Source organism: Pristiophorus japonicus, chromosome 2, assembly GCF_044704955.1.
Source record: "Pristiophorus japonicus isolate sPriJap1 chromosome 2, sPriJap1.hap1, whole genome shotgun sequence".
NCBI lineage: Eukaryota > Metazoa > Chordata > Chondrichthyes > Pristiophoridae > Pristiophorus > Pristiophorus japonicus.
The window spans coordinates 140,803,435-140,831,038 of NC_091978.1; the positions used below are offsets into that span (position 1 = coordinate 140,803,435).

At 44.2% G+C, this 27,604-nt stretch overlaps 1 protein-coding gene across 1 annotated transcript in view; it reads right to left on the minus strand.

Moving 5' to 3' along the window:
* Positions 1-27,003, minus strand: part of zdhhc2 (zinc finger DHHC-type palmitoyltransferase 2) — a 248,732-nt gene extending 221,729 nt beyond the window's left edge. The window contains exon 1 of the mRNA XM_070862621.1: positions 26,733-27,003. Within this exon, the coding sequence (XP_070718722.1) occupies positions 26,733-26,856 (124 nt within the window). The 5' untranslated portion in view covers positions 26,857-27,003. The remainder of the gene's footprint in view (positions 1-26,732) is intronic.
* Positions 27,004-27,604: the final 601 nt, after the last annotated feature.

A 27,604-nucleotide genomic window follows, 5' to 3' on the forward strand; every position in this document is an offset into this window, starting at 1 on the left:
CTCAATTTTGGCCGAGCCCGTTTTTCGACGCACTTACCAGAGTTGCGCCGCTTATGTACGTTCCGAGATGCGCCAAAATAAAATGTTGGAACTTTGGCAGCTGCCTGGCCTCTTCACTGCAGTTGCGGAGCATGGCCAGTCGTTCTGCACTGGAAAATGTGCCGGGATGTCTGCACATGCACAGTGGTGATTAGAGATGACCGCCCATGCGCAGCAGCGCTGCGAGTTGGCAATCGGCCATTAAAGAGCTGCTTGCGTCTTCGCGACCAAATTTCTGAGGTAGAATATCTTGCTTTCTTGTTATTCATCAATTCACTCAGGGCTTATGTGTTAATGCTCTCGCTCTTAAAGCTAGCTAGGATACAGAGAAAGGCAATAAGAGATGACTCTCAGATGCAAGCAATGTGGAGAGAGACAGAGCTGAACTTTGTTTCATTGGAAAAAAGATTAAAAGGGGGAGGGGGAACATGAATCCTGTCCTTAAAATTCTGAGAAGTTCTAATTATGTGCTATTTATTTGGATTGAACTCTGGACACAGCGAGACTAGAGATTGGAAGTTTTTTTGCTCCCTCCCTCTCTCCCTCTCCCCCCCACCCCACTCCGCCCCTGTTATGTATTTAACCCCTTGCAACCTGTATCACACCACCACCAGAGGGCCTACCTGTTAGAGTCCCTAGGGATCCCAGCACCCCTTGGGAGCACAGTATATAAGCAGGCCACCCACGCGGTACCTGCACTCTGGAGTCTTATTAAAGGAGCTAAGGTCACACTTACTCATTGCTCACAGTGCTCCGTTTCATCCTTTATTATGAGCGTATCAGAGGCCACTCGGCCAGGGCTAGGGGCGGACAGGAGAACTGATAGAAATCACCAGGCAGGCAGGAGCACTTAGAGATCGATCGCACTGGGAGGCCACTCGGCCAGGGCTAGGGGTGGACAGGAGAACTGATAGAAATCACCGGCAGGTAGGAGCACTTAGAGATCGATCGCACCGGGAGGCCACTCAGCCAGGGCTAGGAACGGGCAGGAGAACTGACAGAAATCACCAGGCAGGCAGGAACACTATCAGTTCTCCTGCCCGCCTCCGGCCCTCCCGGTGCATTGTCCCGCCCCTGGCCCAGGCCGAGTGACCTCCCACACCGGCCCGCTGCCTTCACGGGCTGAGTGCAGAAAGTTGAATTGAAGTTTGAAGATGAAGGTAGGACTTTAATTTTTTATTTGTTATAGAATTGTTAGTAGTTTTTGTTTGCAAACATTGCTAAGGATAAGGCTTGGTTGGTTTAGGTCCAGGTCCTCTCCGCTTCCCGCCCCTAGTCCAGGCCGAATGGCCTCCAATGTGCCGAATTCTTGAACTCTCAAGTGGCCACATACGCTGGCCAATGTAGAAATAGAGTAACTATTAGCTGGCGAAAGTTGCCTAAATAGGCAGAACTGGCGTAGGTGGCTGGTAACGCCCCCTTTTGAGAGAAAAAAAACTCATCTAAAAAAACCGTAACTAAGTGAGTTACGCTGGTGCAAATTGATTGGGGAAACTGGAGATTTTTAAGTTACGCCAGAAAAAGCAGGTTACTCAAAAAAAACGATGCCACTCCTGGTCAAAATTAAGCCCATAATGTGGAGAAATGCGAAGTTATCCACTTTGGTAGGGAAAATAAAAAAGCAGATTCTTTTTTAAATGGTGAGAGATTGGGAAATGTTAGTGTTCAGAGGGACCTGTGTGTCCTTGTACACAAATCACTGAAAGTTAACCTGCAGTTACAGCAAGCAATTAAGAAAGCAAATGGCATGTTGGCCTTTACGCAGAGGGTTGTGAGGTCTGAAACTCACTGCCTGGAAGAGTGGTGGATGCAGAATCACTCACCACTTTTAAGAGATGGTTGGATGAACACTTAAAGTGCTGTAACCTGCAAGGTTACTGTAGTGTATGTAGGCACCTTTAGTAATGACTCCACGAGACAGGGTATGACACTTAAACTGTGCAGACCTGCAGTCCTTTATTAGCAGCTCCTGAGTGCAGACAACAAGCTGTGTGTTCTCTTTTATACTGGGTTACCTGCCGTGTGCAGGCAACCCTGGGTCTCCAGCAACAGCACCTCTGGTGTACCGGTAGGGTATGTACAGTACAGGGGTACATTCAATGTGGCATAACAGTGTTACAGACATCACACAGTGAACAGGCATGCCTACACAATACTCCCCCCTGAGCATTTTTCATATCCTTGTTGTCATGCCCAGGGGAGGTGATCAGTGGTGGGCTATGGGAGGTTGTGGTGAGAGTTGTGTGATTGCCAGGTGTGACCTGTGTTTGAGGCTGGCCTCGTACGTCTCCCCTCCCTCACACACAGACCATGTGGGTGTTACTGTTGTGGGATCTCTCGGGGAGGTAGCCACGGCAGCAGTGGGTGGTGTGTATACACTGTGATGTGGGTAGTTGTGGGGTGGTGGGCAGCGCCACAAAACTGGGTGGGCTCCTTGTCCACCATTGGGGATGAGGGTCAGTCATCTCAGGGTTTGCCAGGGAAGCTGGAGGGTATTGGCCTCATGCTCCTGGTGTTGGCCCTGATGGCCAGGGGTTGTAGGGCTGGTCTGGTGCAGGTTGCCATTGGTGGTGGCTGGGCTGCCCATTGACCCCTGTCCCTGTAGTGGGTCTGCTCTCACTGCCTGTGTGTGTGTCCTTCAAGGGGCATCATATGAGTTCCAAAGGTCCAGGCTACATGGTCAGGTAACCTGCTGGACCTGGGGGTCTCCCACAGGGGGATTCCATTGGCATCAGCATGGTCCCTGTACCCAATGTTCTTTGGCAGTGTCCTACCGGTATACATGACACCTTGGCTCTGATCACACATAGTCGAGCCTGCATTATACATTCTAGCATCTGCATCACTTTTGGGTGTCCTGGTTTCAACAGACATGGTTACATTAGGCATTTCACAATCTCTATCATTACTGTTACGCATAATAAACTTGTTCTTAACCTTACTGACACCTGCATTCATCTCATTAGTCACATTAGTTAAACCAGCATCACAATTCATGGTTACATTGCATACATTTTCATACTTGCACCCTTTAATTGCTTCTTTAGCTTTAAAGTCCGTGTACTCAAATAGTTGGAACTTCCCCTTTAAATTTTTTTGGTTACCGATCTCCTTTAAGGGAGCCTTCAAATCCAATTGGCCACTCGATGTCACATGATGCTCCTCTATGGTGACTCGTGGCATGGAGGAGGCCATTTTGATTACAGGTCTGCTGCTTGTGGTGCTGCAGTCATTTTGTGGTCTTGCTGCAGGTAGGCTGTGGTGCTCTTTTCTTTCACATGCTTGTGGTGCTGCAGCCATTTTGTGATCTTGCTGCAGGTAGGCTGTGGTGCTCTTTTCTTTCACATGCTTGTGGTGCTGCAGCCATTTTGTGATCTTGCTGCAGGTAGGCTGTGGTGCTCTTTTCTTCCATAGCGCCACTTCGCCTGATGTGGACCCAGTTCATCCAATTCCTGCCCAGCAACGTGGGACCGTCGCCAGCTACAATCCACAGGGGGAGTTTGTTCAACACGCCACCCTGGGAGACCTGGACGTCTACATTGCCAACGATTTGGATTTTACCTTTAGTATGGTTGAGCAACTTTGCCTGGACAGGAGACAGTTTTGGTCGAGTGGCAGGATTCCTCCAAATTTTTGCAAAGGTCTTTTGGCTCATCACAGACTGGCTCACCCCTGTGTCGATCTCCCTGGACACTGGGACCTCTTCGATGTCCACTTCCATCATCCACGGAGAACTTCCGGTGGAGCAGGTAAAGATTCCATACTCTTCTCCCAGGGTTTGAGCAGCTTCATCTTCATCTGTGTCAGAGTCCCGGTGATTAGCCAACTCATCAGAGACACAGTGAATACAGCCTTTTCTGCACATTCTCTGAAGGTGCCCTTTCTCTTTGCAGCCTTTGCATGTATAGTCTTTGTAGCAGCACTGGTGGGCCTTGTGGTTTCCTCCACAGCGCCAGCACGGGGCCATCTGGTTTGCCCCATGTGGCGGACTCAGGGTTGCGGGACTCAGGGCAGCATTTCTGCCTTTAGAAGTATCCATGCGGTGCACTGCGCTCGCCGGTTTAGAGTCCTGGGTCAGTACTTGACTGAAGTCGCTGGCCGAAACCATGTCGGCCTGGCTCACTTGAATTGCTTTCAGCAGGGTGACCGTGATGCCAGCCGAGAGCAATTTGTGTAGGAGGCCTTCGTGGCCGATTCCGATGACAAATATGTCCCTGAGTGCTTCATTAAGGTGGTCGCCAAACTCACATGGTGCAGCTAGTCTTCTTAAGTGTGCAGCATACTTGGCAATTTCTTGGCCCTCAGGTCACCGGTAAGTGTAGAACTGGTGCCTGGCTGTGAGGATGCTTTCTTTCGGTTTTAGTTGTTCCTGTATGAATGTTACAAGTTCCTCATAGCTCTTGGTGGTTGTCTTCTCTGGGGCTAGTATGTCCCTGACGAGACCGTAGATGGTGGGACCACAACTGCTGAGCAGGATGGCCCTGCGTTTGTTCGGTAGTGTGGCCGGTGTGTCCCCGTCCAGGTCGTTGGTTATAAAGAAATGTTCCAATCTTTCCACAAAAGTGTACCAATCTTCCCCCTCTGTAAATTGCTGAAAGTTGCTGAGGTTAGACATGTTGAGCGTGTCGTTCGTGATCTCGTATTCCCGTCGCCAGTTGTAGTGTATGTAGGCACCTTTAGTAATGACTCCACGAGGCAGGGTATGGCACTTAAACTGTGCAGACCTGCAGTCCTTTATTAGCAGCTCCTGAGTGCTGACAACAAGCTGTGAGTTCCCTTTTATACTGGGTTACCCGCCGTGTGCAGGCAACCCCTGGGTTTCCAGCAGCAGCACCCTCTGGTGTACCGATAAGGTGTGTACAGTACAAGGGTACATTCAATGTGGCATAACAATGTTACAGACATCACACAGTGAACAGGCATGCCTACGGACCTAGAGCTCGTAATTGGGATTAGATTGGATGACCTTTTGTTGGTCGGTGCAAATATAATGGTACGTACTGCAGGGAATAGAATACGGCCAGGGTGATCTCCTGGAGTAGTTTCAATCGCCTGGATGGGATTGGAGAGGAAATTTCCCAGAGTTTTTTTCTCCATAAATTGGCCTGGGCTTTTACTCTGGTTTTTGCCTCTCCCAAGAGATCACATGGCTCCAGTTGGGGTGGAGTGCAGATGTTTTTAGTATAAGGGGTGTTGTAGATGTGGGGGGCAGACTGGTTGGGCTGGATGCTCTTTGCCTTTCCGTCATTGTTCATAGGTTTATATGTAACCTTTAGGGCTGCTGACCAAGGCCCGTGGGGCTTTGTGTCGGCCGACGTGGACACGATGGGCCGAAATGGCTTCCTTCTGCGCTGTAAATTTCTATGTTTCTATGTTTATTACGAGGATTTGAGTATGAGTAAAGACGTCTTACTGCAATTATATAGGGCGCTGGTAAGACCGCACCAGGAATATTGTGATCAGTTTTTGTCTCCTTACCTTAGGAAGGATATACTTGCCATAGAGGGAGTACAACAAAGGCTCACCAGATTGTCTCCTGGGATGGGGGGATTGTCCTATGAGGAGAGATAGAGTAGTCTTGGCCTATATTCTCTAAAGTTTAAAAGAATGAGAGGTGATCTCATCGAAACATACAAAATTCTTACAGGGCTTGACAGGGTAGATGCAGCGAGGATGTTTCCTCTGGCTGAGGAGTCTAGAACCAGGGAATAAAGGGTCGGCCATTTAGGACTGAGATGAGGAGAAACTTCTTCGCATAGAGGGTGGTGAATCTTTGGAATTCTCTACCCCAGAGGGCTGTGGAGGCTTAGTCTTTGAGTATATTCAAGACAGCGATTGATAATTTTTTGGATATTAAAAGGATCAAGGGATATGGGGATAGTGCAGTAAAGTGGAGTTGAGGTGGAAGATCAGTCATGGAGATAAGAGATGGTATCAAATTGAAAACAAGGGCATACAATGTGGCCAAGACTTTTGGGAGGCCAGAGGATTGAGAAACTTTTAAAAGCCAGCAAAGGACGACTAAAAAATTAATACAGAGAGGGAAGATAGATTATGAAAGTAAATTAGCACGAAATATAAAAACAGATAGTAAGAGTTTCTACAGCTACATAAAAAGAAAAAGAGTGGCTAAAGTAAATGTTGGTCCTGTTGGGGCTGAGACTGGGGAATTAATAACGGGAAACAGGGAAATGGCAAAGACTTTGAACAAATATTTTGTATCGGTCTTCACGGTAGAAGCCGCTAAAAACATCTCAATAGTGAATAATCAAGGGGCTATAGCGAGGAACGAACTTAATACAATCACTATCACTAAAGAAGAAGTACTCGGTAAAATAATGGGACTAAAGGCGGACAAGTCCCCTGGACCTGATGGCTTGCATCCTAGGGTTTTAAAAGAAGTGGTTGCAGAAATAGTGGATGCATTGGTTGTAATCTAGCAAAATTTCCTGGATTCTAGGGAGGTCTCAGTGGATTGGAAAACCACAAATGTAATGTCGCTATTTAAAAAAGGAGGCATACAGAAAGCTGGAAACTATAAACAAGTTAGCCTAACATCGGTCGTTGGGAAAATGCTGGAGTCCATTATTAAGGAAGCAGTAGCAGGACATTTGGAAAAGCATAATTCAATCAAGCAGAGCCAGCAAGGATTTATGATTTTCTAGAGTTCTTTGAGGATGAAAAGTGCAGGGTGATAAGGAGGAACCAGTGGATGTGGTGTATTTGGATTTCCAGAGGGTATTCGATAAGGTGCTGCACAAGATAAAAGTTCACAGGGTTGGGGGTAATATATTCGCATGGATAGAGAATTGGCTAACTAACAGAGAACAGAGAGTCAGGATAAATGGGTCATTTTCCGGTTGGCAAACAGTAACTTGTGGGGGGGGGGCCTCAACTATTTACAATCTATATTAATGACTTGGATAAAGGAACCAAGTATAATGTAACCAAGTTTGCTAATGATACAAAGATGGGTGGGAAAGCAAATTCTGAGGACACAAAAAATTGGTGAGTGGGCAAAAAATTGGCAGATGGAGCATAATGTGGGAAAATGTGAGGTTATCCATTTTGGCAAAAAATAGAAAAGCAAATTATAATTTAAATGGAGAAAAATTGCAAAGTGCTGCAGTATAGAGGGATGTGGGGGTCCTTGTGCATGAAACATAAAAAGTGAGTATGCAGATACATAAAGTAATCAGTAGACTGGGTCTTTACTCGTTGGAGTTCAGAAGATTGAGGGGTGATCTTATAGAAACATTTAAAATCATGAAAGGGATAGACAAGATAGAGGCAGAGAGGTTGTTTCCACTGGTAGGGGAGACTAGAACTAGGGGGCACAGCCTCAAAATACGGGGGAGCCAATTTAAAACCGAGTTGAGAAGGAATTTCTTCTCCCAGAGGGTTGTGAATCTGTGGAATTCTCTGCCCAAGGAAGCAGTTGAGGCTAGTTCATTGAATGTATTCAAGTCACAGATAGATAGATTTTTAACCAATAAGGGAATTAAGGGTTACGGGGAGAGGGCGGGTAAGTGGAGCTGAGTCCACGGCCAGATCAGCCATGATCTTGTTGAATGGCGGAGCAGGCTCGAGGGGCTAGATGGCCTACTCCTGTTCCTAATTCTTATGTTCTTATGTTCTTATGGAAGGCAAATGGAATGTTGGCCTTTATTGCAAGGGGGATAGAGTATAAAAGCAAGAAATCCTGCTACAACTGTACAGGGTATTGGTGAGGCCACACCAAGAGTACTGTGTGCAGTTTTGGTCTCCATATTTAAGGAATTATCTACTTGCACTGGAGGCTGTTCAGAGAAGGTTCACTAGATTGATTCCGGAGATGAGGGGTTTGACTTATGATGATAGGTTTAGTAGGTTGGGCCTATACTCATTGGAGTTCAGAAGAATGAGAGGTGATCTTATCGAAACATATAAGATAATGAGGGGGCAGAAAGGATATTTCCACTCATAGGGGAAACTAAAAATAGGGACATAGTCTCAGAATAAGGGACCGCCCATTGAAAGCTGAGATGAGGAGGAATTTATTCGCTCTGAGGGTTGTAAATCTGTGGAATTCTCTGCCTCAGATAGCTGTGGGGGCTGGGTCATTGAATATATTTAAGGCGGAGATAGACAGATTTTTGAGCGATAAGGGAATAAAGGGAGCGGGCAGGGAAGTGGAGCTGAGTCCATGATCAGATCAGCCATGATCTTATTAAATGACGGAGCAGGCTCGAGGGGCCAAATGGTGTATTCCTGATCCTAATTCTTATGTTCTTATGTTCTTATATTTGAGCCAAGCATTTAAATAAATTTGCCTTTTAAGAACATAAGAACATAAAAAATAGGAACAGGAGTAGAAACATAGAAAATAGGTGCAGGAGTAAGCAATTCGGCCCTTCAAGCCTGCACCACCATTCAATAAGATCATGGCTGATCATTCCCTCCGTACCCATTTCCTACTTTCCCTCCATACCCCTTGGTCCCCTTAGATGTAAAAGCCAAATCTAACTCCCTCTTGAATATATCCAATGAACTGGCATCAACAACTCTCTGCGGCAGGGAATTTCACAGGTTAACAACTCTCTGAAGAAGTTTCTCCTCATCTCAGTTCTAAATGGCCTACCCCTTATCGTAAGACTGTGTCCCCTAGTTCTGCACTTCCCCAACATCGGGAACATTCTATCCGCATCTAACCTGTCCTGTCCCGTCAGAATCTTATATGTTTCTATGAGATCCCCTCTCATCCTTCTAAAATCCAATGTATAAAGGCCCAGTTGATCCAGTCTCTCCTCATATGTCAGTCCAGCCATCCCAGGAATCAGTCTGGTGAACCTTCACTGCACTCCCTCAATAGCAAGAACGTTTTCCTCAGATTAGGAGATCAAAACTCAACACAATATTCCAGGTGAGGCCTCACCAAGGACCGATACAACTGCAGTAAGACCTCCCTTCTCCTATACTCAAATCCCCTAGCTATGAAGGCCAACATACCATTTGCCTTCTTCACCGCCTGCTGTACCTGTATGCCAACTTTCAATGACTGATGAACCATGACACCCAGGTCTCATTGTACCTCCCCTTTTCCTAATCTGCCGCCATTCAGATAATATTCTGCCTTCGTATTTTTGCCACCAAAATGAATAAGCTCACATTTATCCACATTATACTGCATCTGCCATGCATTTGCCCACTCACCTAACCTGTCCAAGTCACCCTGCAGCCTCTTAGCGTCCCCCTCACAGCTAATACCGCCACCCAGTTTAGTGTCATCTGCAAACTTGGAGATATTACACTCAATTCCTTCATCTAAATCATTGATGTGCATTGTAAAGAGCTGGGGTCCCAGCACTGAGCCCTGCGGCACTCCACTAGTTACTGCCTGCCATGCTGAAAAGGACCCGTTTATCCCGACTTTCTGCTTCCTGTCTGCCAACCAGTTATCTATCCACGTCAGTATATTACCCCCAATACCATGTGCTTTGATTTTGCACACCAATCTCTTGTGTGGGACCTTGTCAAAAGCCTTTTGAAAGTCCAAATACACCACATCCACTGGTTCTCCCATGTCCATTCTACTAGTTACATCCTCAAAAAATTCCAGAAGATTTGTCAAGCATGATTTCCCTTTCATAAATCCATGCTGACTTGGTCCGATCCTGTCACTGCTTTCCAAATGCGCTGCTATTTCATCTTTAATAATTGATTCCAACATTTTCCCCACTACTGATGTCAGGCTAACCGGTCTATAATTAACCGCTTTCTCTCTCCCTCCCTTTTTTAAAAGTGGTGTTACATTAGCTACCCTCCAGTCCATAGGAACTGATCCAGAGTCGATAGACTGTTGGAAAATAATCACCAATGCATCCACAATTTCTTGGGCCACTTCCTTAAGTACTCTGGGATGCAGACTATCCGGCCCTGGGGATTTATCGGGCTTCAATCCCATCAATTTCCATAACACAATTTCCCGTCTAATAAGGATATCCTTCAGTTCTTCCTCCTCACTAGACCCTCGGTCCCCTAGTACTTACGGAAGGTTATTTCTGTCTTCCTTCGTAAAGACAGAACCAAAGTATTTGTTCAATTGGTCAACCATTTCTTTGTTCCCCATTATAAATTCACCTGAATTCGACCGCAAGGGACCTACGTTTGTCTTCATTAATCTTTTTCTCTTCACATATCTATAGAAGCTTTTGCAGTCAGTTTTTATGTTCCCAGCAAGCTTCTTCTCGTACTCGATTTTCCCCCTCTTAATTAAACCCTTTGTCCTCCTCAGCTAGCCCAATCATTATGTAGATTAAAGTCACCCATGATACCTTTATTGCATGCATCCCTAATTTCTTGTTTGTTGCTGTCCCCAACCTTACTACTACTGTTTGGTGGTCTGTACACAACTCCCACTAGCGTTTTCTGCCCCCTGGTATTCCGTAGCTCCACCCATACCGATTCCACCTCATCCAAGCTAATGTCCTTTCTTACTATTGCATTAATTTCCTCTTTAACCAGCAATGCCACCCCGCCTCTTTTTCCTTTCTGTATATCCTTCCTAAATGTTGAATACCCCTGGATGTTGAGTTCCCAGCCTTAGTCACCCTGGAGCCATGTCTCCGTGATGCCAATTACATCATATCCGTTAACTGCTATCTGCGCAGTTATTTCGTCCACCTTATTCCGAATACTCTTCGCATTGAGGCACAGAGCCTTCAGGCTTGTCTTTCTAACACACTTTGCCCCTTTAGAATTTTGCTGTAATGTGGCCCATACGGCCCTTCGAGCCTACTCCGCCATTCAATAAGATCATGGCTGATCTGATCATGTACTCAGTTCCACTTCGCTGCCCACTCCCCATAACTTCTTATCCCCTTATCATTTAAGAAACTGTCTATTTCTGTCTTAAATTTATTCAATGTCCCAGCTTCCACCACTCTCTGAGGCAGCGAATTCCACAGATTTACAAGTCTCTAAGAGAAGAAATTTCTCCTCAGCTCTGTTTTAAATGGGTGGCCCCTTATTCTAAGATCATAGCCTCTAGTTCTTGTCTCCTATCAGTGGAAACATCCTCTCTGCATCCACCTTGTCAAGCCCCCTCATAATTTTATACGTTTCGATAAGATCACCTCTCATTCTTCTGAATTCCAATGAGTTGAGGCCCAACCTTCTCAACCTTTCCTCATAAATCAACCCCGGCATACCAAGAATCAACCTAGTGAACCTTCTCTGAATTGCCTCCAAAGCAAGTATATCCTTTTGTAAATATGGAAACCAAAACTGCACGCAGTATTCCAGGTGTGGCCTCACCAATACCTTATGTAGCTGTAGCAAGACTTCCCTGCTTTTATACTCCATCCCCTTTGCAATAAAGTCCAAGATACCATTGGCCTTCCTGATCACTTGCTGTACCTGCATACTATCCTTTTGTGTTTCATGCACAAGTACCCCCTGGTCCCGCTGTACTGTGGCACTTTGCAATCTTTCTCCATTTAAATAATAACTTGCTCTTTGATTTTTTTTCTGCCAAAGTTTTGCCCACTCATTTTGCCTGTCTATGTCCTTTTGCAAATTTTTTATGTCCTCCTCACACATTGCTTTTCCTCCCATCTTGTATCGTCAGCAAACTTGGCTACGTTACACTCAGTCCATTCTTCTAAGTCGTTAATGTAGATTGTAAGTAGTTGGGGTCCCAGCACTGATCCCTGCGGCACCCCATTAGTTACTGGTTGCCAACCAGAGAATGCACCATTTATCCCAACTCTCTGTTCTCTGTTTGATGCAGTATAAGTGTTGTGAAATATTCTAAACTTCCTTAGCTTCATTGCTGCAATGCTTAAACATTTGGAGATCCTGCAGCTTAATTTGAATTAAAGTGCTTTAATCCAATAAACGGAAATAGCCTGCAACAATGACTTAAACCTGTATTAAGCCCCTAATATCAATCTCAGCTCTAGCTGACAAGATAAATAGAAGGTACAAAATGTACATCAAACCAAATTAAATTGTAAGGCCAGGTGATGTTACATAATGGAGTCAAACTGGGAAATTAATTTCATTTTGTGTTTTAGATAATTCACTCTCCGGTATATTTTATTTTGTTTGATGTAGACTTATTTTTTTAACCACAATCGTAATATTTCATGATTTCATGTCTCGAATCAGAGGGCGAGAAGTTGGGTGCCTTTGTCCCTCCCGTTAGTGTCCCCAGCGGGGGGCGGGGTCGCTAATGGGGCGTAAATGGCTTTGCCATACTCGGCAGGAAGTTTCCAGCGGCGCTACTGCGTTACGTCCTGATCTCCTGCGCCCGGAGATCGTGATGTCATCGCTGTGCGCATCGCTCCGGTAGCACCCCGGACCCGAAAATGATTTCCGCCCCCTGCAACAGCGTTGGGGGAAAGCATTGACAGCTGCAGGAGGCATGAATTGGGCGGGCGGCCGCTTCGGTGGCGATGATTAAATGCGAGGCGGCCGAGGTAAGTAAAAAAAAAAACCTTATTTTACTTTGCTGTTTTTTTCGCGGTTTCCTGCCTGTGATCGTTCAGCCCAGCACTCTGCTTGAGTGCGGGCTTATCGTGCGAGACTGCCGCTTCCTTAGTGATCCAAGTAGGTGCCTTTTATATTGCAGAGCCTGCAGTGATGGCTCTTCCATCTAAGGGAGGGAAGGGCCATTGAACGCGGCAGCGCTGCACGGCCCAGCATGCAGTGTTGCTGAAGTGTGCATCCCGCCTGCTGCCGTTAGCACTCCAAGAAAGGAAGTGGAGCACTTGATGTAGCACTCCCCTTCCTTCTTGGAGCGCAAACAGCAAATTATCTGTAAGTTTGAAATCATTAGCGCCTGACGCCATCTTTTCAAACTTTTTAAAATCTCCCCCAGAGATCTCCCCTAGATTCTTTTGATGCAGCATCATCGCCTGGTGGAATGGAGAGAAGCTATGTATAAGGATGAAGAGTAATAGGATCACATAACAGAGGGTGCACATAGTTGTGTAAATATTATTGAAAAACAATGCTTAAAAGTGCCGATTATAAATTAAGCAATGAGATAGATTTTATTTTGGATTTCTTACACTGCTCCACATTAGTCTTATGCATGTCCACTGGAGCTCAAACCTTCAGGCAATTCTTTTAAATGAAAACAAAGTCAATAAAGATGAATAGAGACAGGCATGTGATTGCACACATCTCTGTTTCTATGTGACTCATCTCTGTATGCTCTCATTGTAGCTGTCCTTGCTCTATCAGCTGGAATAGTATGATCTGGATTGCAGATAGCTCCATGGCAACTGCCAATGTTGCTCAGCAACTAGTGGAAAAGAGATTCAAGACTTTTACAGACCACCACTTTCATCTTCCCTTCCCCGATCAGAATCAAAAATCAATCCAAGAAATAGTGAATATTGCTAACTAAAGGCTGATGGTTCATACATTAGTCAAGATTGAAATTCAAGCTCAGTCCTGGTGTTGGAAATACAAACCTATGGCAAAACTGCCTCCAGGCCACACAATTCCTGATATTCTTCAGATTTAAAATGTTTCATGGCTTTTGAAATTCACATCAAATTTTATTGTACCACTTATTTCAACACTTGTTTGCCTTGTTTTATACTTTTTACATTCCTGCAAAGAGCTTGCAAAGGGATATAAACAGGTTAATAAGGTGGGCAATAAGGTGGCAGATGGAGTAATGTCCAAAAGTGTGAGGTTATTCACTTTGGTAGGAAGAATAGAAAAACAATTTTTTAAAGGTGAGAAACTAATAAATGTTGGTGTTCAGAGAGATTTAGGTGTCCTCATACAGGAAACACAGAGAGTTAGCATGCAGGTACAGCAAGCAATTAGGAAGACAAATGGCATGTTGGCCTGTATTGCAAGAGGTTTGGAGTACAACAGTATCCTATACTCTCTGGAGTTTAAAAGAATGAGAGGTGAGCTCATTGAAACCTATAAGATTTTGAGTGGGATTGACACGGTAAACGCTAAGAGGTTATTTCCCTGGCTGGTGTGTCTAGAACTCGGGGGCAGTCTCAGGATAAAGGGTCAACCATTTAAGGCTGAGGAGGAATCTCTTCACTCAGAGGGTTGTAAATCTTTGGAATTCTCTACCCTAAAGGATGTTGAATCGTTGAGTATATTCAAGGCTGAGATAGATAGATTTTTGGACTCTAAGGGAATCAAGGGATATGAGGATTGGGCGGGAAAGTGGAGTTGAGGTTGAATGGTGGTGCAGGCTTGAGGGGCCACGTGGCCTACTCCTGCTCCTAATTCTTATTATCTTACATAATACTGTGAGCATTATATTTTGGAGCTAAAATATGGTCAATTAAACCCTGCAACAATATTATATGTATGTCTAGCAACGGCTAGGGCTAAATATCAATTTAAGGTAGAATTCTAAATGCAGAATCTAATTAACAAATGAAAACAGATATATAAAATTCCTATTTTCTGTATTTTATGTTTTCATTGGGCTATTTTAACATTAGTTAGGTTATTGCATAATGAGACAAACTAAATTATTGCAATTTAAATCGGTTAATAGGCTAAGGTATTATTTCTGAATGGTTTATTATTTGTTATGCTTCAAAACATACCACAGTAAACTGATAATTATAGATTAAGTTTAAAGTTTAGTACAAACTGCACTGAGAGATATGTTTATCTCTCTACATTATACAATATGTGACATATATCACTATATGGTAAATAGCTATTGTGTATACAACAACAATTTGCATTTATATAGTGCCTTTAATGTACGATTACATCCCAGGGCACTTCATAGGAGCATAATCAAACAAAAAGTGACCTAGAGTCAAAGAAGGAGATATTAGGATGGATCACTAAAAGCTTGGTCAAAGAGAAAGTTTTCAAGGAAGGTATTAAAGAAATAAATAAATAAGGAGAGGTATAGAGATTTATGGAGGGGCTTCCAGATTTTAGTGACAAAGAACTCCATGAGTTCCTCAAACTTGTTGCAGTGATGGTGGAAGGCATCAAGGGAGAGGGGTTTAAGTAGTTGGTTGGTCGTGGAGTAAAGAAGCATTCATTATATATACATATAAAATAAAAGCATAATTTGGCCTCCTTTCCTTGAGGAACAAATATCATATTAAACAGTTTTCTGTGCAGCATCAGCATACTATAGTGTGTGAAAATATATATTGCAAATAAACAGTACATCAAAACATGTTCTTCAAATATACTAAATGGAACTCTTGTATGTAAATTATTTTTTGTGAAATTAAAATTTAAACATAAATTTCAGGTACAGAGATTTAAATTATTAAATAATGTCTGTTTAGATGATTTACTATTGAGTATTCAAAATAAATACATACTTAGGATTATAAAGAATAGACTAAACATACATGACACTAAAAGGATGAACAAAATAATTGTGAAGTGAAATAAAGAAGACAAAGTAACTCTACAAATCCTGCAGGAAGAAAGGTAAGGAGCGAATATTAGAACCTTCAGAAACATGTTAAAAGTCTGGTTCTTGAAGTACAATAATGCAATTGACTATCAAGAGTGAATGGGAAGATTATTTGTAGAATAATAACTTAATAAACAGCAGCCAACAGTTTCAGAAAAGGAAGATCCTGCCTGGCCGACCTCCTTGACATTTTTGAGAAAGTGACATCTTAAGTAGACTGTAGAAAGCATTATGATATGGCATACCTAGACTTCCAAAAAGCCTCAAACGAACACACCTACTGTAACAATATGACATTTGTGCCAATTCCCACACCAACCACCTTGTGACTTCTCCAGATTGCCAGTTAGTACAAATTAAAGATAATTCTGTACTGTGGGCCCATTCTACAGTTAAGGAACTGGATTGAGACTACTACAACTTCTGTTCTATTGCACACCTGACCTGCAGAAATATGTCACAATACACTTTACATTCAGTGGAAGCTTAGCAGGAGGGAAAAAGAGAAAACATAATGAGTTAAGGAGGGTGATCTGAAGGCACGGTCAAAGACAAGGGATTTGTGAAGGTTTTGAAAGTAGGGAGAATGGTGGAAAGAACTTTTCCAATGGGGTTCCACAGGGCTCAGTACCAGGTCCCTTTGCACTCTGCACAAGTTTGCAGATGATACAAAAATTGGCCATGTGGTTGATAGTGAAGAAGAAAGCTGTCGACTGCAGGAAAATATCAATGGCTTGTCAGGTGCGTAGAAAAGTGGCAACGGGAATTCAATCTGAAGAAGTGTGAGGTAACGCATGTATGGGAGGGTTAAAAGGCAAGGGAATTTTCTCTTCACAGGCAGTCCCCCGGAGTCGAGGATGATGTGCTTCCACACTAATATGAGTTCTCAGGTGACTGATGAGTTCAATACGGGCCTACAGGTGGGCAGATGGTGGTTAAAGGGACGGGTGGGTGGGGTGCTTGGGTTGTCGTGCGCTCCTTCCGCTGTTTGCGCTTGGCTTCTGCGTGCTCGCGGCAAAGAGACTCGAGGTGTTTGGCACCCTCCCGGATGTTTCTCCTCCACTTTGAGCGGTCTTGGGCCAGAGATTCCAAGTGTCAGTGGGGATATTGCATTTTTTCAAGGAGGCTTTGAGGGTGTCCTTGAAACATTTCCTCTGCCCATCTGAGACTCGCTTGCCGTGTCAGAACTCTGAGTAGAGCGCTTGTTTTGGTAGTCTAGTATCGGGCATGGGGACAATGTGGCCCATCCATCGGTGCTGATCGAGCGTGGTCAATGCTTCGATGATGGGGATGTTGGCCTGAGTGAGAACATTGATATTGGTGCGCCTATCCTGCCAATGAATTTGCAAGATCTTGCGGAGGCAGCGTAGACACGCATCTATCACAATAAGGAACATCTTACCCATGCACGGGCCCGCGTAGTCAACATGAATGCATGACCATGGCCTGGTGGGCTAGGGCCATGGGCTGAGCGGGGCCTCCCTGGGAGCATTACCCAGCTGGGCACATGTCGAGCACCTGCGAACACAGTGTTCCAGGTCTGAATCAATTCCAGGCCACCAAACATGTGACCGGGCAATGGCCTTCATCAGCACAATGTCTGGGTGCTCGCTGTGGAGTTCCCTGATGAAGGCCTCCCTGCCCTTCTGGGGCATAACTACCCGGCTGCCCCATAGTAGGATGGAGAGCTCATCCATCCGTCTGTGGAACGGTCTGACCTCCTCAGGGCATGCTCCATGTGCGGGCGCCCAATCCCCAGTCAGGGCACATTTCTTAATCAGAGATAGGAGGGGATCTCTGTTTGTCCAGATTTTGATCTGGCGGGCTGTGATGGGGGAGCCTGCGCTGTCAAAGGCATCGACAGCCATGACCATCTCGGCGCTTTGCTCCGCTGCCCCCTCAGTGGTGGCCAGTGGAAGCCTGCTGAGCGCGTCAGCGCAATTTTCAGTGCCGGGCCGGTGCCGGATGGAGTCGTCATAAGCAGCCAGCGTGAGAGCCCATCGCTGTATGCGAGCTGATGCGTTGGCATTGACAGCCTTGCTGTCTGACGACAGGGATGTTAATGGCTTGTGGTCCGTCTCTAATCAAAACTTCCTACCAAATAGGTACTGATGCATTTTTTTTACACCATAGACACATGCAAGCGCTTCCTTCTCGACCATCCCATATCCCCGTTCTGCTTGAGAGAGCGACCTGGAGACATAAGCCACAGGTTGTAGTTGACCCTCAGCATTGCCCTGCTGCAACACGCACCCAACCCCATAGGACGATGCATCACATGTCAGAACCAAGTTTTTACAGTGGTCGTACAGGGTCAACAGCTTGTTTGAACAAAGTAGGTTTCGCGCCCGATCAAAAGCCCGTTCCTGACAGTCCCCCCAAAACCAATCGCAACCCTTACACAGGAGCACGTGTAGCGGCTCCAACAACGTGCTCAAGTTCGGCAGAAAGTTCCCGAAATAGTTCAACAGTCCCAGGAATGAACGCAACTCCGATGTGTTGCAGGGCCTGGGTGCTCGTTGAATCGCCTCTGTTTTGGATTCGGTGGGCCAAATCCCATCTGCAGCAACCCTCCTGTCCAGAAATTCAACCTCAGGAGCTAAGAACAAACATTTAGACTTTTTGAGTCGCAGGCCTACCCGGTCCAGTCGGCGTAGCACCTCCTCCAGGTTGTGGCCGCACCTTTTCACTTTATTTATAAATGACTTGGATGAAGGAATATAGAGGAATAGAAATATCCAAGTTTGCTTACAGCACCAATTAAGCTGGCACTGTGATGTTGATGGGAGCAGAAAGTTGCAAACGGACATTGGTAGATTAAGTGAGTGGGCAAAAAATAATTACAAAAGCTAATGGAATTTTGGCCTTTATCTCAAGGGGGCTGGAATACAAAGGGATGGAAATTATGTTGCAGATGTATACAACTCTGGTTAGACTACATCTGGAGTACTGCATTCAATTCTGGGCACTGTACCTCAGGAAGTATGGGGAGCAGTGCAGATTCACCAGAATTATACCGGGGCTTACAACTCTTTTGGTTGGTTGCAGTCAAATTAAACAATTAAATCAAGTGCCCCCCTGATTAAAGGGGGAGGACACTCCAAACATTTTTCAAATGCCCTTTTTTTTTTGTGGGGACCGTGGCTTACCCAGTTAAATTATGAGGACAGGTTGCATAGATTAGGCTTGTAGAAGATTAGACGTGATCTAATTGAGGTGCTTACAATGATTTAATAATTTGATAGGATAGTTCGTGAGAAACTATTTCCTCTGGTGGGGGAGGCGAGAACAAGAGGGCATAGCTCAAAATTAGAGCTAGGCCTTTCAGAGGTGACGTCAGAAAACACTACTACTCTACACAAAGGGTAGTAGAAATCTAGAACTCTCTCCTCCAAAAAGCTGTTGAAACTAGGTCAATTGAAAATTTCAAAACTGAGATTGATAGACTTTTGTTAGGCAAGGCTATTAAGGGCTATGGACCAAGGCGGATAAATGGAGTTAAGGTACAGATCAGCCATGGTCTAATTGGATGGTGGAACATGCTTAAGGGGCTGAATGGCCTGCTTCTGTTCCTACGATTGGATGCAGGGGAGAAGCAGAGCTCGGTGTTGAAGCAGTCCACCGGTACGCTCGTGGCCTTCCGCGAGAGGTGGGCGCCGGAGGGACTGGAGTACATCATCACCCCCGGCAACCAAATTTTAATTTGATTTTATTTCTTTTCTTTTAAAGTTTAATTTGTTTTAATTGCCGGGTTTTAGTGTCCCCCCTCCCCTTTTATATGGGGCACTTGTGAATTACATGATTTTAATGCCCAAAAAAAAAATCACAAAAGGAAAAAAAAACACAAAAAAAAAGAGGGCAGTTATAAGTGTCTGGAGTGTCCCCCAGATCGGGGGGCACTCGATCTAATGTTATTTTGTACTCCCTAAAAGAGTTGAAGCAGTATGTCAAGGCTTTGTACCTCTTGATTTGGCCTGAGGTGGTAACTGAGGAGGCTGATGGAGTCAAGGCCAGCGGCACATTTATGCTGGTGGAACCCAAAAAGGTTAGTTTTGTTTTCTCTGACATTAAGAAATTTGGGCGCATCCACGTCTTTTATTGTCAGATAGGCTGTTGGTGAAAGGCAAATTCAGACCTACTGTCAAGAAATTCTTCACGCAGAGAGCAACATGTGGAATGGATATCCAGGCAGGATAATGGTAGGAAAAACCTTGGAATAATTAAGAAACAGATGGGGTGATGGAGAAGGAGGGAGAGGAAACAGTAATTTATTTTCTGGAAGGATAGGTTAAATAGCTTTCTATCATTTATTATTCTACAGTTAAACTGTGCAACTCAGGTTTTTCCCCTAAATAAAGCAGCTGAAGTAAAGCAGTTTACTGAACTATTGTATGTTTATGGGATGTTGAATTTGATGCATAACTATATGGAAGTCTAGCATTTGCATACATTTGTCACACACCAGGCATCATCTTTGTTACAGATACAAAATTACTTTTTATTAAAAAAGGAAAGGAAACCAATCATTGACCCTAAAATGCATGGGCCACACAACTGCCCTCTCATTGTTCTTAATAGCTTATAACGAGCTACAATTGCCTACATTTGCGTATATAGAGCAGTAGCCTCAAACTTTCAGCTATGTATCACAACAATGCTCATGGCCCCAGACTACCTGGAGCAATTCCACGGGAGATCCATTAAGAACATAAAAAGCTTTATTGTAATAAAGATTTGCCTGCAAACTACTAAGATATAAGACTTGCGAGATTAATGTTTTGATACAAGCTGCAACTAACAGCCATCCTAATTATTCTCCAGAGCGTACTGCCTTATGTATTGAAGATTACAATCTGTGAAGTCTTTTTATCATCTAGTTTTGCTGTAACTCATGGTAAATGCTCATGTGCACCTTTCATCTGCCAGAAATCAATTGAAGGTTTGACCTAGAAGTGATGGAGCAGGACTACATCACCTTGTGTCAAAATCTCCTATATGCAATGGTTCAAACAATTCATAACATTTTTAAACCATTACTTTAATATCTGGAACATTGGCAATATTGTTCTTGGGTCTGTAAAATATGTATTTTTAATCCAGTGATTTTTATGATATGAACAACCCTTATTGATCTTCATTGTTTATGAGTAAAGCTGCTGAGGAAACAATCAGGTACAGTTTCATCTTCTGTGTTCCCAGCTCAGAACTTTGTGCACCAGAAGCATAAACCGAATAACTGGTCGAGCGCGAAAGACAAAAACTTATCATTCCTGTTTAGTTATTAGTATGTTGCACATAAAAATGCAGTGCAATGCTGAGGGAATGCTGCATTGTCAGTTGAGATGTTAAACACCTGCTCTTTCAGATGGATGTAAAAGATCCTATGGCATTATTCAAAGAAGAGCAGGGGAGTTTTTGTGATGTCCTGGTCAATATGTATCCCTTAATCAACATCACTAAAATAGATTATCAGGTCATGCACCTCATTGCTGATTGTTGAATCTTGCTGTGCACAAATTGGCTGTTGTGTTTCCCGACATTACAGCAGTGAATACATTTCAAAATTACTTAATTAGCTGCGAAGCGCTTTGAGACATCCTGAGGTAGTGAAAGGTGCGACATAAATGCAAGTCATTTCCTTTCTTCTTTTATGCCTTCAAATGCCTCAATTTCAAAATTCTCATCTTAGTTTTCAAATCCCTCCCTGGCCTCACCCATCTCTATCTCTGCAATCTCCTCCAGCCCCACAACCCCTTCGAGATATCTGTGCTCCTCTAATGCTGCCCTCTTGAGCATTCCTGATTATAATCGCTCAACCATTGGTGACCATGCCTTCTGTTGCCTAAGCCCTAAGCTCTGGAATTCCCTGCCTAAACCTCTCCGTCTCTCTACCTCTCTTTCCTCCTTCAAGACGCTCCTTAAAATCTACCTCTTTGACCATAGAAACATGGAAAATAGGTGCAGGAGTAGGCCATTCGGCCCCTCGAGCCTGCATCACCATTCAATAAGATCATGGCTGATCATGCACCTCAGTACCCCTTTCGTGATTTCTTCCCATACCCCTTGATCCATTTAGCAGTAAGGGCCAACTCCCTCTTGAATATATCCAATGAACTGGCATCAACAACTCTCTGCGGTAGGGAATTCCAAGGTTAACCACTCTCTGAGTGAAGAAGTTTCTCCTCATTTCAGTCCTAAATGGCTTACCCAGTATCCTAAGACTGTGTCCCCTGGTTCTGGACTTCCCCATCATCGGGAACATTCTTCCGCATCTAACCTGTCCAGCCCCGTCAGAATCTTATACGTTTCTATGAGATCCCCTCTCATCCTTCTAAACTCCAGTGTATAAAGGCCCAGTTGATCCAGTCTCTCCTCATATTTCAGTCCCGCCATTCCGAGAATCAGTCTGGTGAACCTTCGCTGTACTCCCTCAATAGCAAGAACGTCCTTCCTCAGATTAGGAGACCAAAACTCAACACAATATTCTAGGTGAGGCCTCACCAAGGCCCTGTACAACTGCAGTAAGACCTCCCTGCTCCTATACTCAAATCCTTTAGCTATGAAGGCCAACATACCATTTGCCTTCTTCACCGCCTGCTGTACCTGCATGCCAACTTTCAATGACCGATGAACCATGACACCCAGGTCTCGTTGCACCTCCCCTTTTCCTAATCTGTCGCCATTCAGATAATATACTGCCTTCATGTTTTTGCCCCCAAAGTGGATAACCTCACATTTATCCATATTATACTGCATCTGCCCTGCATTTGCCCACTCACCTAACCTGTCCAAGTCACCCTGCAGCTTTTTAGCGTCCTCCTCACAGCTCACACCGCCACCCAGTTTAGTGTCATCTGCAAACTTGGAGATATTACACTCAATTCCTTCATCTAAATCATTAATGTATATTGTAAAGAGTTGGGGTCCCAGCACTGAGCCCTGCAGCATCCCACTAGTCACTGCCTGCCATTCTGAAAAGAACCTGTTTATCCCGACTCTCTGCTTCCTGTCTGCCAACCAGTTCTCTATCCATGTCAGTACATTACCCCCAATGCCATGTGCTTTGATTTTGCACACCAATCTCTTGTGTGGGACCTTGTCAAAAGCCTTTGAAAGTCCAAATACACCACACATCCACTGGTTCTCCCTTGTCCACTCTACTAGTTACATCCTCAAAAAATTCCAGAAGATTTGTCAAGCATGATTTCCCTTTCATAAATCCATGTTGACTTGGACCGATCCTGTCACTGCTTTCCAAATGCGCTGCTATTTCATCGTTAATAATTGATTCCAACATTTTCCCCACTACTGATGTCAGGCTAACCGGTCTATAATTACCCGTTTTCTCTCTCCCTCCTTTTGTAAACAGTGGTGTTACATTAGCTACCCTCCAGTCCATAGGAACTGATCCAGAGTCAACAGACTGTTGGAAAATGATCATCAATGCAGCCACTATTTCTAGGGCCACTTCCTTAAGTACTCTGGGATGCAGACTATCAGGCCCCGGGGATTATTGGGCTTCAATCCCATCAATTTCCCGAACACAATTTTCCGCTTTATAAGGATATCTTTCAGTTCCTCCTTCTCACTAGACCCTCGGTTCCCAAAGTATTTCCGGAAGGTTATTTGTGTCTTCCTTCGTGAAAACAGAACCAAAGTATTTGTTTAACTGGTCCGCCATTTCTTTGTTCCCCATTATAAATTCACCTGAATCTGACTGCAAGGGACCTACATTTGTTTTCACTAATCTTTTTTCTCTTCACATATCTGTAGAAGCTTTTGCAGTCAGTTTTTATGTTCCCAGCAAGCTTCCTCTCATAGTCTATTTTCCCCCTCCTAATTAAACCCTTTGTCCTCCTCTGCTGTATTACAAAATTCTCCCAGTCCTCAGGTTTGCTGCTTTTTCTGGCCAATTTATATGCCTCTTCCTTGGATTTAACACTATCCTTAATTTCCCTTGTTAGCCACGGTTGAGCCACCTTCCCCGTTTTATTTTTACTCCAGACAGGGATGTACAATTGCTGAAGTTCATCCATGTGATCTTTAAATGTTTGCTATTGCCTATCCACCGTCAACCCTTTAAGTATCACTTGCCAGTCTATTCTAGCCATTTCACGTCTCATACCATCGAAGTTACCTTTTCCCCAAGTTCAGGACCCAAGTCTCTGAATTAACTGTGTCACTCTCCATCTTAATAAAGAATTCTACCATATTATGGTCACTTTTCCCCCAAGTGGCCTCACACAACAAGATTGTTAATTAGTCCTTTCTCATTACACATCACCCAGTCTAGGATGGCCAGCCCTCCTAGTTAGCTCCTCGACATATTGGTCTAGAAAACCATCCCTAATACACTCCAGGAAAACCTCCTCCACCGCATTGCTACCAGTTTGGTTAGCCCAATCTATATGTAGATTAAAGTCGCCCATAATAACTGCTGTACCTTTATTACACGCATCCCTAATTTCTTGTTTGATGCTGTCCCCATCCTCATTACTACTGTTTGGTGGTCTGTACACAACTCCCACAAGCATTTTCTGCCCTTTGGTATTCCATAACTCCACCCATACAGATTCCACATCATCCAAGCTAATGTCCTTTCTTACTATTGCATTAATTTCCTCTTTAACCAGCAATGCCACCCCGCCTCCTTTTCCTTTCTGTCTATCCTTCCTAAATGTTGAATACTCCTGGATGTTGAGTTCCCAGCCTTGGTCACCCTGGAGCCATGTCTCCGTGATGCCAATTACATCATATCCGTTAAGTGCTATCTGCACAGTTAATTCGTCCACCTTATTCCGAATACTCCTCGCAATGAGGCACAGAGCCTTCAGGCTTGTCTTTTTAACACCCTTTGCCCCTTTAGAATTTTGCTGTATTGTGGCCCTTTTTTCTTTTTGCCTTGGGTTTCTCTGCCCTCCACTTTTACTTTTCTTCTTTCTGTCTTTTGCTTCTGCCCCCATTCTACTTCCCTATGTCTCCCTGCATAGATTCCCACCCCCCTGCCATATTAGTTTAACCCCTCCCCAACAGCACGAGCAAACACTCCCCCTAGGACATTGGTTCCGGTCCTGCCCAGGTGCAGACCGTCCGGTTTGTACTGGTCCCACCTTCCCCAGAACCAGTTCCAATGTCCCAGGAATTTGAATCCCTCCCTTCTGCACCACTCCTCAAGCCACGTATTCATCTGAGCTATCCTGCGATTCCTACTTTGACTAGCACGTGGCAAGCTTTTGGTCACTTGCCCTAATTTCTCCTTATGCAGCTCAGTGTCAAATTTTTTAAATCTCATAATACCTATGTAAAGTGGCTTGGCATGTTTCACTCCGTTGAAGGTGCTATATAAATACAAGTTGTTGGTGTTCAAAACTGTCATTTGCACCTTTCTATGATAGAAAGTTTTCATTAAATAACTATTATACTTTATTAATACTTAGTATATTCAGTGACAGACTGATGCATTATGAAATAAGCTTAAAGAAACGGCAGAATGTTCAAATTTTTCAGGGCCTGCTGCATTTACTACTCTGCATAACACTGCACTCCTGCAATGCTCAGTTCAACCACAAGATGCTGCTACAGTGTTATATCATAGCTGCAACTAGTGGGACAAACAAGTATTGCAATAGTGTAATATAAAATATTTCCTTGGGTGTCAGTCTTATAAAAATCATTTGCAAGTGGTTTCTAGATCCTTCTCTCCACCCTCACCCTAGTGTGTTTGTGTGTGTAAAACATAATTTTTTAAGTTGGCTATTCAAAACTGAAAATAAGCAAAACTGAAAATAACAATGACTGCAAGATGGCATAGATCTAGTCTCTGAGCACCTAGAAGCTTTAGAAATAAAAAGAAAACAGTAAATGCTGGAAATAAATAACAGATCCATTAGCATCTGAAAAGAGAGACAGCAGATTAGTATTTCATAAAGGATCCCGTTCACACCCATTATGCTAACCAATCTTTCCTCTTTCAGATGTTGATGGACCTCTTATGAATTTCCAACAGTTTGTGTTTTATTTCATCTCGGATCTTTTGATTAGATCAGAAACACGCCATTAATGGTAAATGCAGCTCTTTGCAGTATATGTAGGGATTAAACAAACACTGTACCTTGGCTATTGCCATGGACCAATACTTGCCATAAGTAGAGAATAAAGGAATAATGACAAATAATTATTTTCACTCCCTCTTTTGTTAGGAAGTAATTCAAATTTATTTTCTTTAAAATGTTTATTTGTATATATCTTGGCAGTCATACAATATATTTTCCCTGGTTTTGCATTTGGTGCCAGTATAGTAAAAGGTACTTGGTCTTTGAAGTACCCTAAATGCAGTTTCATTGATCTTTAGACAGGCACACGTTTTATTTCTCCCTTCCTATTTGCCATTTCAACCCATGCCACTTTGAAATGAAACTGCTAAGTTAAAAATATTTTTGCGCTATGAACTTATCCATGTAGTATTAGGTGACCCTCAGACACCAGCGTTTTCCTTAATATGGATGCATCTACATTAAAGCGAGGTAACCACTATTAGACTTCCTCCTTAGGAGAAGTAAACATGTTACTAATATTGGGGTGACGCAAGCATCGTCTCTAATTCAGGGTGTAGTTTGGAATAAATATCAATACAAATGTGCAGACAAGAGTTGTACAGTACCGGAATTGCTATGTTACCCCACCCAAACAACATTCACGGTTGCTGGCTTAAAATAAAAAACAATTTCGAATCTAATAATCGATTCTGTTGTAATTAATATGCGCCTTTTGCCATGCACGGGATTGCCCAAAGATTACACTTACTCAACCTAACATAAATCGCACCAAGAATTTCCACCTGCGCTTTACATGTTGTAGCATCTCAACCTGTCAGCAACACTAAACAAATTAATAACTGAAAATAAAAGATTCTCTCTTTGTATCCGTCTAACTTGCATTATCAATCGAGCCACTTTCCTTGCTGAATGTTAACGGAACACATTTGTGCTCAGTGTCGCATCTCTGGCTGCGGCCACTCAAAATGGTGAGGAGCCGTCGCCTGTTTACAAACAAAACGCAGCGGAGCGGGAGACCGGGGAGCGGGAGGCGGCGGTGCCCCGGGGAGGGTGGGTGCCCCCGGGGAGGGGAGGGCAGCGGTGCCCCCGGGGAGGGTGGGTGCCCCCGGGGAGGGGAGGGCGGCGGTGCCCCCGGGGAGGAGCTGCTGCCAACCCAGCTTGGCTTGGGTTGTGGCTCGGTGTGCGAGTGCTGCGCGCTGCTCTGAATGCCTTACCCACACACAGCTGGATGACATAGGCGTAGTAGGACCAGCAGGCGATGAGCCCGATGAAGAGGACGGGGATCCAGTACAAGACACGCTGACACCTCTTCAGGGTGCGGGAGCGCGACGGCGCCATCTTCTCTTCTCTCTCCTCTTTTGCGGCGGTACAGCCCCGGCGCGGCGGCAGTGGGGCAAAGCTGGGGAGCGGGGGCCGAGCTTCCCCGATCTGCTGCTGCTCCGCTCGGTTGCTGCGTTACTGAGAGCTGGGGCCCGCCACCGTGACGTGCGGTTCACACTGCACAGCGCAAGCAGAGCTCAACACTGTCAGCTGGCACTGCCACCCCGGGCACGCCGGACATCACATGCCATATCATTACTACATTATATTAATAAAACATATAACAGTTAATCAATGTAGTATTTTCCATCTTTTAAACGTTAAAAAACAGAATAACATTACTGATCACATTTAACGGATTATAATGCATTTAGAATAATCCAGGATGATAATTTACCTCTTTTAAAATTGGGAAACATTATACCTGAGCTCAATTAGGACCAACTGTTAAAATCAAATGGCTGTTGCAGTGTAATTCATTAAGTATAAAGGCACCTATAGGTGAATGAATGCTGCTTTAAACCCAAAATGCGTTGACCATAATTAGATCCAGGATTTTTGAGCATCAGTGTTCCGTTTTCATTCCGCGAAGGCTAATTTCAGTAACCCACTCGCCTCAGGCTCCTAAAAAAAACTTTTAGGCTACCTATTGTGTTCCTAACACAGATGAGACTGCACACAGGAAGGTTAAAGTAACAGTGACCTCAGTCTTTATTAAGACACTCCAGAGTGAGGAACAGGCCTTCGGGCCGGCTTATATACAGTG